The sequence below is a fragment of the Bos indicus x Bos taurus genome, chromosome 16, assembly GCF_003369695.1.
Source record: "Bos indicus x Bos taurus breed Angus x Brahman F1 hybrid chromosome 16, Bos_hybrid_MaternalHap_v2.0, whole genome shotgun sequence".
Lineage (NCBI taxonomy): Eukaryota > Metazoa > Chordata > Mammalia > Artiodactyla > Bovidae > Bos > Bos indicus x Bos taurus.
The window spans coordinates 12,083,273-12,103,078 of NC_040091.1; the positions used below are offsets into that span (position 1 = coordinate 12,083,273).

Below are 19,806 nucleotides of genomic sequence, written 5' to 3' on the forward strand. Positions count from 1 at the left end.
GTACTATAATTGTGTGGAGGAGGTTTCAATTATGCATTAATTACATAGCAAAGCCTCAAGCTGACTCAAGCTGTAGGGGAGATGTCAGTTGCAATGAGGTGTTAAACAATGAAGGGAGTGTTTTAAACTCAGAAGAAAAATTAGGCATGATCTATCCAAAGAAGGTAGTCTGTTAAAATTCTTTGCTTTCTTGGTAGGAAGGCTAAGGAAAAAGATACTAAAATTTACTTTGTGACTTCTATGTACTAATTACTACTTTTATTATAATATTTTAACTATTATCAAATCTATTTCAAGAGATGGGCAAAAACAATTATGTTTCATATTTGCCCAGCTGCAGAGTACTTGAGGAACTGTAGATTATTTAGTAATCCACAGCACTGTCTCAATATTAAACTCCACAAAAAAAAAGCCTAACAAAATATGAGGAAATAAAACCTAAAAATTCCTTCTTTCCATATTGTTACTGGAAAAAAGGTCATTGAAAATTTCACTCGTAAGTATTAAAGAAAAAATACCAAAGATACACTTGCATGTGCCAGTTACATAGGATTTTATACAGCTATTTAAGTCATTGGCACTTAAAATTCAATTGTGCATCTATTAAAACCTAGAGTCAGTAAGTATTACAACTTATTTTGCTACTCATTTTTAAGTTGTAAGTTATCTAGAAGCAGCATGATTTTCTTTTTGAAGGTTGTTTTTGTTTCTTTAAGAACTGTCATCTTTATTTTACTGAGAAAGTTAAGCATCTGGAAATTTTAATACAGGATATAGGTTTCCTCTTTGCTTCTTCAACCAATTTTTACTAATTAACGTCTAGGTTAACAAACTATGGTCCCCTTTCTAGCACCATCTGCTCACGGCACCACCTCTTGCTCCTCCCGCCACCCTGAGTCACTGCCTGCACAGCTCGGGCTGCCTGGCTCCCCGTGCTAGCCACCGATATTTGGCATTTGTACAACACGGCAGATATCAACAACAAAGAACAGTCTGAACTTGATCAAGATTTGGATGATGTTGAAGAAGTAGAAGAAGAAACTGGTGAAGAAAGAAAAATCAAAGCGTGTGAGCTGACTGTTCAGATGATGCAAAATCCTCAGATTCTTGCAGCCCTTCAAGAAAGACTTGATGGTCTGGTAGAAACACCAACAGGATATATTGAAAGCTTGCCGAGGGTAGTTAAAAGACGAGTGAATGCTCTCAAAAACCTTCAAGTTAAATGTGCACAGATAGAAGCCAAATTCTATGAGGAAGTTCATAATCTTGAAAGAAAGTATGCTGTTCTTTATCAGCCTCTGTTTGATAAGCAATTTGAGACCATTAATGCCATTTATGAACCTACATAAGAAGAATGTGAATGGAAACCAGATGAGGAAGATGAAATTTCAGAGGAGCTAAAAGAAAAGGCCAAGATTGAAGATGAGAAAAAGGATGAAGAAAAAGAAGATCCCAAGGGAATTCCTGTTTTGGTTGACCATTTTTAAGAATGTTGACTTGCTCAGTGATATGGTTCAGGAACATGAAGAACCTATTCTGAAGCACTTGAAAGACATTAAAGTGAAGTTCTCAGATGCTGGTCAACCTATGAGTTTTGTCTTAGAATTTCACTTTGAACCCAATGAATATTTCACAAATGAAGTGTTGACAAAGACATATAGGATGAGGTCAGAACCAAATGATTCTGATCCCTTTTCTTTTGATGGACCGGAAATTGTGGGTTGTATAGGGTCCCAGATAGATTGGAAAAAAGGGAAGAATGTCACTCTGAAAATGATTAAGAGGAAGCAGAAACACAAGGGACGTGGGACAGTTCATACTGTGACCAAAACAGTTTCTAATGACTCTTTCTTTAGCCCCTCCTGAAGTTCCTGAGAGTGGAGATCTGGATGATGATTCTGAAACTATCCTCGCTGCAGACTTTGAAATTGGTCACTTTTTACGTGAGCATATAATCCCAAAATCAGTGTTATACTTTACTGGAGAAGCTATTGAAAATGATGACGATGATAACAATGAAGAAGGTGAAGAAGCGGATGAGGAAGGGGAAGAAGGAGGAGATGAGGAAAATGATCCAGACTATAACCCAAAAAGGATCAAAATCCAGCAGAGTGCAAGCAGCAGTGAAGCAGGATGTCTGTGGCCTTGAGGATAACCTGTACTGATCTACCTTCTGCTTCCCTGGAAAGGATGAATTTACATCATCTGACAAGCCTATTTCAAGTTTTTGGTTGTTTGTTTGTTTGCTCATTTTTGTTTTTGCAGCCTAAAATAAAAATGTCATATAATTTAAAAAAAAAAAACAAACACCAACTATGGTCCCCCCTCCTCCCTCTAGGGTATATACATCAATTAATCTAAAGTACATTTTACTTTTCTGGTTCTTTCCTGGAACTTGGAAATGAGGAGAAGACAACCTGAATTTGTTTTACAACCCCTTCAAGCTCTCTAGCCAAAGCAAAACAATTCATGTTAAAAATTAAATGATAACCTTTTCATTAAGACTTTAGTCAGAGTTTCTATAGTTTTCCCTAAAGGATTCAGATATAAAAGAATATATTCTGTTTTTGAAAATTATATTTTAGACTATCTTTGCAGACAATAGCACTGAAATTCAATGTTTGTTTTCTCAAAATAAGAAATACTGAATCAGTAACTAGTAATTCTCAACAAAAGCTCCATGTCCTACAAAAAGAACAGTTTAGCAAATTACTTACTTCAGGTCCTGGAGAAGGTCCTTTGCATTAAGCATGGTTATTAACGAGGTGGTAGCTGCAGGAATTATGATAATGGGTGTTCGAGATCCTATAAAGACAGAATTTTCAAGGTATCAAATAGGTTATTTAAAGGAATTATAGTTACTTTCATAATTAAAAAGTAAAAGCCTGCAAATTTATATTTTTCACTCTTTTGAGCTAAAAGCTACTTTAAGCAGCAGTGATATTCAGACTAGTTAATGATCAGGACAGCTTGAGCACTAACCACTCAGAATGGACACCAAACACAAACATCTGCTACAACTGCATGAGAAGGCCATCAGTCCTGGTTGTTAAGCAAGAGCTTACTTTTTAAAGCAAGTTTAGAGTCACATGCACAACTTTACCTTTCTTCTGATTTGGGGGAGGTCTGGCTTGAGAAACTGTAAGAAAAAAAAAAAAATCCAAGTATTTGAGTGTTATAAAAATCACATTCTTCTTTTCAAACTTACAAAGCAAATAAGGCCAAAAATATTTGTATTTACATGACTCATTAAAATTTTTTTTAATGTACTGCAAGTTTCTTAAATAATATGAAGCTATTTCTCTGCTTCAGAAAATCACTATAGTGCCTCAGCAGTTCAACAATCAGTAGTTATAAACAAAGTGGATATATAGCATTGCTAGGCACTGAGAATCTACATTCATAGACGTTAGGGTCCAGAAAAGGAGGCAAATAAATAATTTCTGAATTAACTGATTACTCTGTGATAAATATAAAAACACAGAGTACTACAAGAGGATATAGGACTGGGAGAAGGGCTGGGAAAGGGAAATGTAATTAACCTCTGTGGAGGAAAAACAAAGATGCTACCCCAGTAACTAAGACCTAAAATATTTATCTTTATCTCTCTTTTCAAAATTTTTTGTTTTTATTTTATTAGCAATGAGTCATGTGAAGGTCTTTTTTCTGGAACTGCCCATATTATCAATAATTTTGTATATTATAAAAACATGAATATTCATTTCTCTTTATTATTTATATATACAATGGACTTTATAATAAATAAAAACATTTGTTGGCATAATAATGGTAACATCAGTCTAGTTCAAGATGAACATATTTTAGGATAGAAAGTGCTGCATGTTCAATTTTCAGTATTTATTCATACAATAAATTTTTACTGACTGCCTTCTATGTGCCATGTGCTGTGCTAGAATTAATTTTTTAAATCACAAAAAATAAAAAGTCAACAGTTTAAAATTCTAATTCAACATCAGTTCTTCGACATACCACTTTTAAAGCAAAGTACACACATCTTTGGAATATGTTCTATTTCAAAAGCAGTAAAATGCTACATTTTAACTAGTACTTTGTTCTCCTTTGTATAGCTATTTGATTATGATAAAACATTATGGAGTCCAGAAGTATGATCTTGTAGCCACAGAAAGCAAAGAAAGATAAAATACAAACACAAGTTCACATGTATATTTATCAAAGTGTTGTCATCTTTCTTTTTGCTGAGAAACAGATACTAAAACTTTCTTAAATTATTTTTAGAAACAGGACTCATGGATACATCAACATGTAGAGCAAGACATTATCATCTGCAATATAATACAATCTCAATAAACACGTGGAATTTGACAGAGAGATAAAGGAAAGGTGGGATGGACAGACAGATGTACAAACTGGAGACAGGAGTAGCTAGGAGAACAAGTAAGGAGAACAAAGCAATCTTTGACTGAAATATCAGATATACTAAGGAAGCCCATAATGGACTCAGGAATATAAAGAAAGATTCATTAAAATCAAAGCTGAGAAGAGAGTTAGAAAAAGATGAAATATAAAAGCTCACATGTTAAAAATAAACTTTAGATGTTTAGCAAAAAATAAATAAATAAATAACTATAATTAAGGACCAAGGCAGGGACACAGTGATGAACATGCTAAGGATGAGCTTGATCTAAAGGCAGGAGGAGCAAAGAGTGGAATAATGCTGAGTCCATGAGGAGCATGAAGGAAAAGCAATAGCCTGGAGTCGGAGCTTGATTCTGTCTCCATTCTGCCACTTTCTAGACAATGACCCCCCCAGCACACTGAGATGAATGCCACTCAGCGTCAGCTGTCCTCAGTCATAAAACAGAGACAATAATTTCTACATCTTGATTCTGTTGTAAGACTCATAAGAACAACAAAGCAAGTTAAGTTCTTCTCCAGATCCTGGGCATATTTACTATTTACCGAACCTCACAGCCATGGCCGATGCTAAATGTACTGCAGCAGAACCGCCACAACCAATGCCTTCAGCAAACACCATAACTGACCACTGACAAGCTGAGAACAGGCAATTACTGTTGCTGTACTTGCTTCCAAATAGAATTATATTCTCTCCTTAAGTATTCAGAGCCTACGTACAGGGCACTCTGCTAGGTTTTTATTTTTATAATGATAAATAAAACAAAAATAATCCCTGCCCTCAAAGACCGTTCAAGTAAAGGAGGGGAACCAGACGATAACAAAACAGACAAATAAACACATAAAAACAAATTTGAATACACAATATTAAGGAACAAAATGAATGTACACTGATATTAAAGTGTCCTTTAGACAGAATGCTTAGAAAAAGCCTCTCAAAGGAAATGGCATTTCAGCTGAGATTTGAAGGATAAAAAGGAGCAAACTTGCAAAGAACAAGTGAAAGAACAGTCTAGATAAGAGGTAGGAATGTGGGCCAATGCCAAAGGCAGGAAGAAACTGTCGTGCTTATGGAACTGCAAATGTGTAGACAGGCAAAAGGAAGGGTGCAGGACAGGAGGTTAAAAATATATGTAGGAGCCAATTCATGAAGGGCCTGCTAGGTCATGTTAAGCTTGTATTTAAATTCTGTTAGAAAACCCTGTAACTTTTAAGCCAGAAAGTGACATAATTTGATTTTCATATTACACTTTCTGTAAGGGAAAAATAGTAATTTTAGTTAAGAGGTAAAAGGGAGACAACCAAAACAAAAAAAAAGGAGGGCGCGGGGACAACTGTGTAAGCAGCAAGCTCAGGATGATCACCAATATTCTACAGTGGTGCCGCCCAAATTAAATGTGGTTAATTAAGGCAAGGGTTCTCGGTAAACTTTCCAAGGTCGACTGAATAACATGCAATAAAAATGAACAGCTAGAACCCTGGCCATGCACCTGGATGCTGTTAACAGTATTGTACTCTCAACTCCTATCTGTATCTTGTTAAGGACCAGAAATAAACAGGTCAGGGACTAATACTTCAAGATGCACTAGTCTAGAGAAATGATGGTAGCTCAGACTTGAATTGTGGCAGTGGAGATAAAGAGAAAATAGATAAATATGGAATACAGAAAAGGTAAATTTAACAAAACTCACTGGCACATTAGATGAGAAGAATAAACAAATATGAGGAATAAAGACTAACTTGTTTTGGACTTAAGAAACAGAGTTGATAGTGGTGTCATTTACTTGTGAAGAAGCAGAAGAATGTGAAGACCTTGTGGGGAAAATATCAAAGAAAAAAGGTTTTAAGCCAGTTTTAAGATACCTATGGCACATCCAAATGTTAAACAGTTAATAAAAGACACCAGAGGTAAGAAGAACTGGAGACACAAATTTGAAAACCATCAGCACATTGATTTAAAACTATGGAATGAGGCAATCCACCTACATTCTGAAGTGGATGACTGAAGAGCATAAGAAATGTGTTTAAAATATACAAAGGGCTAATCCCCTCTCAATCTCACGTGCAGATCTTAAGACAGCAGATAAACTAGAGCTACAGGGTTATGGGTAGTCACCTGCCCACATCAGCATATCTGCAAGACAGAAGTAACGAATGAAAGCCAGAGAAGTGACTTATGTGTTGTCACTTATGCAAGAGGCAGCAAGAGCAGGGATGTGTGCAGGAGATTTAATCTGGCTAAAAAAGGAAATGACATTAAATTCCACTACGGAGCTTATCAAACGCTTGTGCTTCTTAATTCACTGGAAAACATGTGTCTCTTGTTAGTTACATTCCCTAAATGAATGTTTAGAAATTAGGAATGATTGTAAACACTTTAAAATACTACATTTACCCAGGGACTTGCCTGGTAAAACTAGTGCAAAGTATTTGGTGAAAAAATAAAGAAGAAAGAAACAGTGAACAAAAATGGAACATCATCCCTGAGTCCCTTCACTGAAGGCAAAAAGGATAGATGGTTCAGTCCCTATTTCCTAATAATTCAAACTCTACCTAACAAACAACAGTATATAGATCTATGCTGTCTCATGTATAATATGTGACACGACCAGAAATATTGTGGGTTTTTTTTCCATTTTAAAAAGATAATCCAGATGAACCTACCCTATATTACAAAATATCCCTTCAAAACTGGGTAGCACCCAAAAAGCAAATACATTTTTAACAATCTGCAAAACAAAAATACACGAATCAAGACAAAGATGACAAACTGCTAACACCCACTCAAGTCAGTCTTATTGACTAGTGAGTATTAAAACTTATAATCTTTGCTTCTGGAATGATAGGTAGGGACTGTGGATCTATGGGGGTCAATCAGCGAGTGAAATGAGACCTCACATTGATGGACATCAGAATATCTGTTATATTATGAGATATTCTCGAAGATTTATTTCAGTCATTTTAATCACCAGTGCACCTTGGCAGATCTGAGAAAGAACGACAGATTAGGAGGTGAAAGGACCCACAGCTCCCTGCTTCACACGTGACCGTCTCCAAGATCACACACTGGCTGGGAGGACCCAGCCCCCTCCCTGTCCCTCTATTCCATGGCACACGCACACAAGCTGGTTTATGCGGGTGTTAGTGCCACCCCGACCCCTTTCCTTTGTTTGCCATGTGATTTTGAGCAAATGTGAAATGGAGACAATTATTCATACACAGCACAGTACAGAGCTAGAATCCTCGGGTGGTGACTTGTTCCTTTTTATACCATTTCTGAATTTCTCATGTGATCTTCCTTAGACTAACCACCCTTCCCCGTCCAAGGGAAAACGAAGAATTCTACATCAATCATTCCACTGTCTCTATAATATTCCAGGCTGCATTCCTGGGGTCCATGTCAGCCTGCCCATTCCTATTTCCCTGACTTTTTCTTCCTTCCTCTAAGGAGCTCCTTTAGCTCCTTCTTGTTTCTGGCACTGAGCACATGGAAGGCATTCAAATAATATTTAACTGATTTAATTGTTCTTCCTTGTACTCGCATAACAGCTTTTGGCATGGTCTTGTCTACTGAAAAACAGTCCCATAGTTCTGTCATCTGATATAAATTACATCCAGTGTGCTCCAAATTTAACAAAGATTTCAAACCAACCCAATGTCATTAAAAGAAAGAAAAAAAATACTGGTCATGTCAAGATCCAGGTGGATCCAAGACACAGTCAAAGAGCCTACAACACTATCCCAATATAACCCCTCTTAACATCATGCTTTTAATGTGCTTCCAAAAATCTGAACACTTATAATCATATAATTTTAGAATTAGCCTATGTGTGAACATACTATGAATAAAAATATGCAAATCTGTACTACTGACACTAACGAATTGAAAAGGAAGATCAACCAGTTAAATTCCTGACTGGGCCTTTTCAATTAATACCATTTTCTTAATAGCCACTTTTAACAGCACTGATACTAGACTATGCTAAACACTAAAATAAAATGAACAAATGAAAATAAAATGAACAAATGAACAGTAAATCAAACCTAAAACACTGAAAATGAATATAGTGTCTGTATCTATATGCATTTATAAAGATCAATCCTTTTAGGTACCAGGAAAAGGAAAGAAAACATTTTTAAAATAACTTCTGGGAATTCCCTGGTGGTCCAGTGGTTAGGACTCTGTGCTCTTACTGCTAAGGGGCTAGGTTCAATCCCTGGTCAGGGAACTAACATCCCACAGGCTGTGAAGTGTAACCAAAAAAATTTAAGGATTAAATTAAAAAAATAATATTAATATTAGCCTTGTTTATTAATATATATATTTTTAAGTTATAGAACCTAATATGCTCAATAATACAGATATCTGAAATCCTAAACATCAAACTGCTTATCAATCTATTAAAATTATGGTTCTATGTTTCCATAGGAAAAGACAAAAATCACATCCACCATACTATCACGGAACTCAAACAAAACTGATGAGAGAATGGGTATGTAATAAAAAGCTTTTTAAAACATTTTCCTAAAATGTTAAAAATATTTTCTTAAAAATTTTCTGTAACTCAACTATACCTATTTACTCAAGTAAATATTCTTATGATACTAGTTTTGAAGTATTTTAAGTAAAATTTAATTCTTTTGAAGCAGTACATAGTATCAAAAATTTCAGTTGTGATAATAGAAAAAAACTAAAATTTTTCTATTTTTACCTGGCCTTGGTACAGGTTGTGCTGCAGGAGTCTGCGTCTTCCGGGCTGATGCACCTTCCTTTAAAAGAATAAAAATGGATGTGTTAAAATTCCTTTGCACAATAAACACTTTTGTTTAATTACTGCAAAAAAAAATTAATGTCTGTCTCTCCCTCAGTCATGGAACATGCTATGAGTTAAAACAAACAAGCACCTTACCTTTTATGTTACTGGTTGTGAGTTGGTAAGAGAAATCTTTAGTCGAAAATATACTTAAATTGTTACTATTCATTAGTTACTGTAAGTATGTAAGATTTTTCGAATATTCAATGATTTACTTAATTGCTGACAATTTTAATATTCTCAGAAATGTCATTACCAGTTTTAAAATCAAGTCAATCTTTTTCCCCTTAAAGAATCTCAAAATTAATAAGTGATACATAATCTCACATTAGAAAGATGTAAACAGTGTTACTTTGAGTGAATCTTTAAAAAACACAAATATTTCAAGTTAAACATCTTTAAATATTCAGGGAAAATAATCCATTTACAAACATGAGATTTGTTACATTTAAGAGTGGTTGAAAATTTCTTAAAAGCTGAATAACAAATCTCAAGTAATTACAAAGCACATAATCTATATAAGGAAATATGCTAAGGATTGAAGTACATCAATTATATACTCAAGAACAGACACCTCTGAAGTGCTTAACAGACTTCAAAGTTGTCTAGCTTTACTGCAATAGTTTCAATCATACTCACACTAAATTTTCATTAAAATATTTTTCTTTATAGAAAGCTACAAGTATAAATTTCAAAACAGCTAGTAACTCATGAAGATTTTATTCTAGCTGTACTTAAGTGAAGAAAATTCGGTAAGTATCAGGAAAATTACACATATCCATAATAAGAAAAATCACTACTACAACCACAGAAACATTTCTAAAGAAGTCCTGCTAAACAATGTTCACTTTAATCATATTACATTTTCTTCAGAATCTGAGATTTTACGATGGTAAAATGTACAGAGAATGCATTTCACTTGGAATACAATAGGATTCCTGGCATTCAGTTTAAAGGCTTTTTTAAAAAAGGGTTAAAAAAGAGGACTCCCCTGGCAGTCCTGTGGTTAAGACTCTGCTTCCAATGCAAGGCACACAGGTTCCATCCCTGGGCGGTGAACTAAGATACCAAACGCCTCATGCATACCTTCCCCCTCAAAAAACCTAAAAAGCTAAATTAAAAAAAAAAAAGCAGCAGCAGCAGAGGCAACTAGCAAAAACTCTTTGGGGGAAAAAAGCACTTGAGGACAGCAGTACATCCTTTTCCAATATTTTCACTATTATGCATTTAGTTATATACACTGGTGTCGTTGAGACTGAGTCACTTTGGATGCTGGTTCCATGAATGTGTTAACTTTGTAAAAATTTGTCAAGCTTACTAATGATATGGTCATTATACTACAAGCAAATTATATTCAAGTAAAATTTTAAATGTAAAGGAAGTGAGTCACTATTAAGGTGGAGACCATTTTCAACATTTAACTTCCTTTAATGCACTGAAATTGTCTGACCTATATTTTTCTCTAAGTTCATGTTAGAGGACACAACTGCTTTTACTCATCTTTGTAAATCTAGTACCCAGGACACAACAGATGCTCTACAAATGTTGGTCATACTGAACTCAGTTTTAGACTTCTAAAAACCAGAAGCCAAAGGATAATCACTAAATAGAAATTAACCAAAGAGATTTTAGCTTTCTCTCCCATCTTCTTTTATAAGGAGGAATCAACTAGATATTATATAATAACAAGATTAAGTCTTAACCGTATTCCTTTTGAATTCTTACATGTGAATACTGGGACTTCCCTGGTGCTCAGATGGTAAAGAATCTGCCTGGAGTGTGGGAGACCTGGGTTCGATCCCTGGGTTGGGAAGATCCCCTGGAAGAGGGCATGACAACCCACTCTAGTATTCTTGCCTGGAGAACCCCCAGGGACAGAGGAGCCTGGCAGGCTACAGTCCATGGGGTCACAAAGAGTTTGGACACAACTGAGCGACAAAGCACAGCACACACATGTAAAATGGGTCAGTTTAAGTACACAGAAAAGGAAGAAAAATGAAGAAAATGAGACAGGAAGAACAATGAGCACGCACATAGGCAGACCTCCTTCTGTCTACATATGACTAGAAGGCTGGCTAGTCCTGGGCTCAGTCTACAGAGAGTTCTCTGTGTTTAATAAATGGGAGTCAGCTAGTCATAAGCCTATAAGGAGTTAAGTCTAAAATTACAGATAATCGTGTCTCATGACTCATGGAGAAAACCCATCTGCAGAATGATGTAAAGAAGTTACCAGCATGCAAGAAGAGACATGGAATATAATATCCCTCTTAATACCTATCTAGTTCCAGTGGCCTGTAAGACCTCTTCTCCCACTAATCCTTGGAATCTTCTTGATTCCAAGAGTCACCAAAATCCCTCATCTCATTCTATGCAACCCACACACTTTTTTGTCTTACTTACTAGAGCAGAATCTGTTAACTACAACCAGGAGAGTTTTATCTAATTTTGTCTTCTCAAATTCACTGAAAATTTTGAGTTGTCAGTCACTATAGTACAACTTTGCTTAATTTTGGGTAAGTAAACACAAATAAGTTCAAACGCACACACATATATAGCCATGCCACTTCAGTAGGCTGTGAGCTCCTTGAAATGAAAACAGCAAAGACCTCTGCTAATCATATGGTTAGTTCACAGCCATTTCTAGGTCTCCATAACCAATACAAGAGCAGCTAAAAGCTCATATTACTCTGATCTGCATTATTTTGTATAAGTCACTACATAAAGGACCTCAGAAACCATATAACCTAACTCTAGCACCCTTTAAAGATGAAGAAAAGAGAGGTAAAATAGCTTTTCAAAGGCTACACAGAGGTCTATCTGGCATATGTTAAGAAACTGAAATAGAAGGAAAACAAAGAATAAAAGAAACAAAATGAAGAAATAATAATTGGCAGTAATATGGAGCAGACTGACAACTCTGTCTTCTTAAAGATATTTGGACTAGGGGAAAAATGCTCCTCAGCTGAGAGAAGAAAAGTATCAGCACAAAACAACTGCAAGAGCTGACGAGTTGTGCTAACTGGAGAGGAAAACCTGCTTTCTTTTAAAAAGTCAGAATCATTATAATTTCACCAAGACTTTAGGCATTCTGGAAAAGAAGTAACTGGCAAAAAGGGATGGGGGAAAGTGACAGAATCCTTATCTGCAAAACATAACACAACCAAACAAGGTAACTGTTTACAATCCCTCCTTGCTTTCTTTTAGCAAGTGAAGAGAGTCTAGGTATTGGGAGAAAGAACACTGGTATCTGCCACTGTTTAAGTAGAAAATAACACCATAATATAAAATATTGTAAGAAAAGATATTTGTAACAAGTATCAGTGTGAAAAATATACTGTATTTAATTCTGAAAAATGCTGTTTATATAAAAATTAATAAGACACTGAAATTTCTTAATGAAAAAACATATGGACTATATATATGTACACACACACACACAGAGATTCTAGGAGTTGATAATCTACCTCTTTGCTGTATTTATGAGACAAAAAGTAACATTTTTAAAAAGTAAATCAATATTAATTGTACAGCTGCATGTTTTGTTTTTTTAAAAAGTAACTTATTCCCATGAAATCTGTATTTGATATTCAGAACTCACAAATATTAGGATTTTTTTCTTAAGCAGCTGAATTTTTTAAGTTCCAGAATGAGTCTTTAAGAAAATCATTTCAGAAAAACTAGGTACAAAAAGGGAACTGCAACTCTGAGCAAATCACAAAGAAGCTGAAAAGCATTAAAGGTTTCAGGAGCAAAAAACTTGACACAAATTTTAAGTACAACTTATTTTTTGTTTTTTTAGACTAGTCATAACCTGGAGTATACATATACAATGTTTGCTAACACAGAAAACAGTTGACACATTTCTAAAACCCAGTACGGTGTGTCTATATAGGCACACCTCACAGATACTGCCAGTTTGGCTCCATACAACTGCAATAAAGCTAGTATCTCAATCAAGTGCGCCACACAAACTTTTTTGGTTTCCCAGTGCATATAAAAGTTATCTTCATACTATACTGTAGTCTACACAACTATCTCTGCAAAATTGCAGGATACAAAATCAACACACAAACATCCACAGCATCTCTAGATACTACCAATCAGTAATTTAAAAAAGAAATTAAGAAAACAATTCCATTTGGAATAGCATTTAAAAATCAAATACTCAAGAATAAATTTAATCAAGAAATTAAAAAAAAAAACTGTCCACTGAAAACTTCAGACTGATGCTGAAAGAAATTAAAGCCATAAACAAATGGAAAGACATCTATGTTCGTGGACTGCTAAGATTAATAGCATTAAGATTTCAAAATTACCCAATGCAATCTATAGATGCAATGTAATCCCTTTCAAAATCCCAAAGGTGTTTTTGCAGAAAGAAAAACTTATCCTAGAACTGATGTGGAATTTCAAGCAGCCCCAAAGAGCCAAACTAATTCTGAAAAAGAACAAAGTTGGAGGACTAAAACTTTCAGATTTTAAAACTTGTAGATAGAGTAATCAAAATACTGTAGCAGGGAATGAAGGCAGATCCACAGACTAACAGAATAAGATAGCCCAGAAATAAACTTTCACGTACATGGCAAACTGATTTTTGACACAGGAGCTAAGACCATGCAATGGGAAAGGATAGTCTTCAACAAACAGTGCTAGGAAAACTGGATATGCACATGCAAAAGAATGAAGCTGGACCACTACCTTACATCATCTACAAAAATTATTAATAACTCAAAATGGGTCAGAAACCTAAATTTAGGAGATAGAACTTTAAAACAAATTTAAAAACCTACAGATAAAAAATCAGAGTAAAAGCTTCATGACATTAGATTTGACATTAGTTTCACGAATATGTGAATGTGAAAGTAGTACTAAAAGGTACAGGAAAACAAAAGAAAAGCAGATAAACCTGACTTGATCAAAATTAAAAGCTTTCATGCATCAAAGGACACTAACAACAGAGAAGTCAATCCAAAGAATGGGAGAAAAGATTTGATAAGGAATTAATATCCCTGGCATTTGGCTAAAACATTATTCTGGACATGTCTATGAGGATGCGTCCGGGTGAGATGAATGTTTGAATCTGTAGACTGAGTAAGGCAGATTGCCCTCCCACTGCAGACGGGCCTCGTCCAATCCACTGAAGAACTGAAGACAACACAGAGGCAGAACAGAGGAGCGTTCCCCTCTGCCTGGCTGCGTCGAGGGGGCACACCAGGGGTTCTCCTGCCCTGGACGCAGACTGGAGCGCTTACACCATGCATCCTCCAGTTCTCAGTCCTTCAGGCTCAGACAAGAGCTGCACTAGCCCATCAGCTTCCCTGGGTCACCAGCTTGCCGAGAGCAAATCCTGGAACTTTTCAGTCTTCCTAACCACATGTGCCAATTCCTCACAATCAATCTATCTACCCTATTGATTCTTTCTCTGGAGAACCCAAATACAGCAATAAAAATTTTCAAAAGAGAGTGAGATATAATGCAAAACTCTTTTAAAGAGGCATTCTATCATACTGGGAAAACGTCAGGTTTTTAAAAATTATTTATCTGGAGATTAAAAAATTACATCCACATGAATGTAGTTCCTTAATCTACAAATAAATAATTTAGATAAAATGCCAATTAGAGCATCGCAACTGGAAACAAACCAAAGTGTGTGTTCCGATCTTTAACATCGAAGTCCATAATGAACAATTCTTTCTCACTGAGATTTAATAAAAGTTTTCTTTCTCACTTAAAGTCAGCAGAATTGTTTTTATAGTGGAAGAGGGACACAGGTAATGTAGAAGGTCCACAGGATCATTTGTGAATCTCATGGGTCCATGGACTAAAAACAAATACACTAATGTAACTCAAGACAGAGTAAATCAATGCAAAAAAACACTTGACTTGCAAGTCTCAAGCTCTAGGTTCTACCTTAATGTGGCTTTGCTACATTAAGAGCAAACCTTTGAGAAAAATCTCAACCTCTCAGGGTCTTAGTTACCTTGCCTGTAAAATGAGGAAACTAGATTTTTAGATGACCTCAAAGGTCCAATTCTACTCTGAAATTCCATTATTCTAATGTAAGTAATACTTTTTCACTAGGAACAATGCCATTACAGTACAACCTGAAGGGTCCAATTAAATGATTACATTTGAAGACAATTCAACGTGGGTTTCTTCAAACCTATACAGCTTATAATTTTGCTCTATAGCTTGTAAATTGGCTCTTCTTTTGTTTCATGTGGATAAACAATACTCTGTTGCCCAGCTCTCTCTATCAAAGGTTACATGTTTGGAATTATATTAATTTGATTATTTTGGGAATCAAAGAATTACAGCTACGGGCCAGTAAGATGCCTGAAACAATTTAAAGGTGAGGACCTAGTAGGCTTCGCAACTCTATCAAACTCAACACATCCCCTTTAAGAATATTTTACACTGACCCCTCTAACCATTTAAAATGAAATGCACAGGCAACATGCTGCTGCTGCTAAGTCACATCAGTCGTGTCCAACTGTGTGTGACCCCATACACGGCAGCCCACCAGGCTCCCCTGTCCCTGGGATTCTCCAGGCAAGAACACTGGAGTGGGTTGCCATTTCCTTCTCCAACGCATGAAAGTGAAAAGTGAAAGTGAAGTCACTGAGTCTTGTCTGACTCTTAGCGACCCCATGGACTGTGGCCCACCAGGCTCCTCCATCCATGGGATTTTCCAGGCAAGAGTGCTGGAGTGGGGTGCCACTGCCTTCTCCGAGTGTATTCCAATTATGTTTTAGGTTCGTTTAATAATAAAAATGGTCTAACACAGTGGCCCCAACCTTTTGGCAGCAGGGACTGGTTTCACGGAAGACAATTTTTCCATAGACCCAAGGAGATGGGGTGTGAAGGATGATTCAAGCACATTACCTTTGTTGCGGACTTTCTGTCATTAATTACGTCAGCTCCACCCCCGACCATCAAGCATTAGATCCCAGAGACTGGGGACTGACTCTCTCTCTCTCTCTCTCTCTCTCTCACACACACACACACACACACACACACACACGGACATTTGGAAGTCCTGCAGCACACAGGACTAGTCTTTGTTGTTTTCAAAAACTGTCCCAACACACTACATTCCCTGGCCACATATACTAAATGCTCTTCATTTTTTTTGTCAGCCCAGAACACCTTCCCTCGTAAACTTCTAGAACATGTCCTAGGAAAGCAGTATCAAGCTCAATACCAACCTCACTGATAACCCCAGCTCTAACCTCTAAGATTATTCTGTGTGTGCCAAAAAAACAATTGAAAGATTCTAGTTGATTTATGCTGAAAAGAAAGAGCTGTGCTACTGAGAAACCAAAGCATATACAAGCAAAAAGGCATACTTTGTTTAACTGCACTGCATATACTGCACTTTAAAAAAAAAAAAAAAAAGTTCGAAGGTTTATGGCAACCTTATGTTGTCAGATCACGGTTAGCATTTTTTAATTAAAATATGTACATTGTTTTTTAGACATAATGCTATTATTGCACAAAATGTACTGAGAACATAACTTTTCTATGCACTGGTAAACAAAAAATTCCTGTAACACTTACTACAGTAGCCTGGAATTGAACCCCAAATATCTCTGAGATATGCCTTTATTATTACAGTACTTTCCACATTACTGCTGATTTTAGATGCTTTACTTTTTCTCTTAGGATCATTTAATATTTTGTGTGAATTAAAATAGACAAATGTCAAAGAGACATTTAAATTTAGTTCCGCTTTCAAGTCAAAAGAAATTCTTAAACATTATGAGTAACTGGAGCATAAGCTTATGAAAACTGAAGGCAAAATAGTAAGGCAGGCAAACACTGACACTTGTGGTCATTCTGAGATTGCTAATTTGCAACCAGCTAATTCCTGCTCTGTGAGTTCAAAGAAAAGTAAAACTGCTTTGTAAAACATCAATAAAAGTCAAAGGAAAATACCAAATTCTTAATAAACACAACCATTTTTTTTTCAAAAAGGAAAACTACTACTATTAAATAGTCAAAAATATGCCATCTGTCCAAATCTTTTTATGTAATGAAAAAGATGTCATTTGATTTTAAGTCAAAGCAGTCTCTAGATAAACTCCAAGTAAACACTGCCATGCAAAACTGCTGATTATCTCAATAAAACTGAAGGTGTTACCTAACTAACTGGTTCAAATGGAATTTTTCAGTGTATTACGTTGGAAATTACATCTGCTCCACAACATTAAGATTTTTCTCCAGGAGTGGAAAAAGATAGCTAGTTTTTCAGGTGAAATAAATGGCTTGCATTCAGGGGCCTACTAGCCAGACTAAAGCATAAACAGGAATGGAGACCAATGAAGGGAAAACTGATTCATGTCTCCCAAGGCTGTTTGCTCATCACCCGCCCTGGTTGAAGTGCTATCTCCACATTCCTTTCTCCAGCATTCTTTTTACTAAGTTGAATTTATATAGACACGTAGTATAATTCCATGAAATCACTTACCTTTCCTTTTACATACTGAACCAATCTATACCTGACTGATCATGTGATAATCACTCAAAAACTATTAACAATATGAATAAAAAAATTATTATTATTTCTGTACCGATTTAAGACTTAAAGAGTTAGGAGGCACAGCAAATTCTGTCTTTAAATTCTGGCTCCTTAAGGGATATTCTAGACATGCACGGGGAAACCCTAATATGAACCTGGATAATTCTGGCCATGATGCATATAGTAATATTCACCTATTTTCCCACCAGGGATGTGCTATAAAATTAAAAAGCAGACCTATGCAAGTAAAAATTACAAGACATTTATAACTATAAAACTTAACAAAATAGCTGCCAGTCTGCTGAGTCTGATAAAGAAATCTGTCACATTTAGTGAGAAAGTTTAACCACAGAATTCAGATTTTAAAAGAAACCAGACTGAAGGAAGAGATTCTACAAGCTTGCTTGTCATAAGATTTTTACAGCTTCTCTTGGCTGGAAACATGCAGGTTGCTAGAAAAAGTCACTGAAGGAACTTTTATCTCATGACTGCTGTTTTTCTGTAAAGTTCCTAAGCTAGCTTAACTTAAACATAAGAAACAGAATGCAGTTGTACCTGAAAGTTCAAAGTAAATTCTGATTCGGCACACAGGTATCCTTTCATGAGCTTTCAGGAGTCTCCTTTGCTATATGAACACTTGCTCCTCTGCAAGCACAGTTGAGACAATAGTCTACTGGGAATTCAAGGGCTCCACCTAACACTACAGGGACCACTAAGCAGCAGCTTATCTACGGAGTTCTCTTAATAGTCAAGATCCATAAGAAATTCAGTGGGGCAATCAAAAAAACAGCCAAAAATAACTGCTTTATCCTTCCTGGAGAAAGGGCAAGGATGCATCTAAACCATTTTTGTATCATTTATTAAGGTGTGCCAAATTGCAAACGCTGGCACACAGCAGTTGATCAGATACCTATCTATTGATCAAGTAAATAAAACAAAAATACAAACATCCATTTAAAATCCTATGAATGATCTCTGGGTATGCTGTGCTGGTGTGCTCAGTCACATCTGACTCCTTGAGACCCCATGGACTGTAGTCCATCAGGCTCCTCTGTCCATGGGATTTCCCAGGCAAGAATACTGGAGTGAGTTGCGATTTCCTTCTCCAGGGGATTTTTCCAGCCCAGAGACTGAACCCACACCTCCTGAATTAGTAGGCAGATTATTTACCACTGAGCCACCAGGGAAGCCCCATGCTGTACTAGTAACAGGAAAAAAATTCCCACAGTTCTCCAGCAGGGCCATGCAGCATAATGGTTGAGAACAACTTACTTTTGCTTTAATTCCCAGCTGGACTCTTTCTTATCACGAATCATCTGATATTTGGGATAATTGTTTTATAACTCTAAACACTGGTTCTTCATCTTTAAAATGGGTATTACAATAATAAAACCTTATCGGAAAAAAAGTCATTTATATAACAGCTCAAGCAGGCTTGGCATGCAACATGAATTGAGTCACTGCTGCTACTAGCACAGTCAAATCCTATGTCAGGAATTATTGATCAATAGTGACCTCGTAAGATCTACTTATACTTCTATAAAATAAGTCATTTTAAGCTTATTTAAAGCTTATATTTATATTTATATTTAAGCTTAACCATCACTCTGCCACCTAAGTTTAATTAAAAACAGAGTGGTGAACATGTAATATGTGTGGACTCAGGGACTAAATGCCAAGAAACCTGGGTTTTAGTTCTATCCTTCACACTTTACCAGGAAAAGCCAAAGCTCCAGGCCTTAGGTTTCCCATCTATAAAACTCTTAATGTTCCAACTAACATTTCCAGGAAAATCACATACACCCCTTAAAAAAAGAAGTCTTAGGATTCCTAAAACTACAAAACACAATTCATCATTTGTACTAAAAAATATAACAAAAACAAAAAATTAAAAATATTGGAAGCAACATAAATCTGTATTTGAAACAACATACATTAGTAGGGAAAATAGGTGGGACCAAAAATATATGACCACAAACATATAGCTTAAGTTTCAAAATGGTAAATTTCTATGAGTTAATGTCCCTAAAATCTGAGGAAAACTGATAACTCAAGTTATTTTAATAAAGGACAATG

At 35.9% G+C, this 19,806-nt stretch overlaps 1 protein-coding gene and 1 long non-coding RNA gene across 2 annotated transcripts in view; one reads left to right on the top strand and one right to left on the bottom strand.

Annotated features, from left to right (window-relative positions):
• Nucleotides 1–19,806, bottom strand: part of CDC73 (cell division cycle 73) — a 91,937-nt gene that overhangs the window by 19,296 nt on the left and 52,835 nt on the right. Inside the window, exons 11-13 of the mRNA XM_027564411.1 lie at nt 9,108–9,165; nt 3,104–3,139; nt 2,718–2,805 (exon numbers count right to left, since the gene is read on the bottom strand). Of these exons, the coding sequence (XP_027420212.1) occupies nt 2,718–2,805; nt 3,104–3,139; nt 9,108–9,165 (182 nt within the window). The remainder of the gene's footprint in view (nt 1–2,717; nt 2,806–3,103; nt 3,140–9,107; nt 9,166–19,806) is intronic.
• LOC113906380 lies at nt 1,060–2,290 on the top strand. The gene is made up of 2 exons (XR_003514863.1): nt 1,060–1,667; nt 1,869–2,290. It is a non-coding gene; the product is annotated as an uncharacterized LOC113906380 (long non-coding RNA).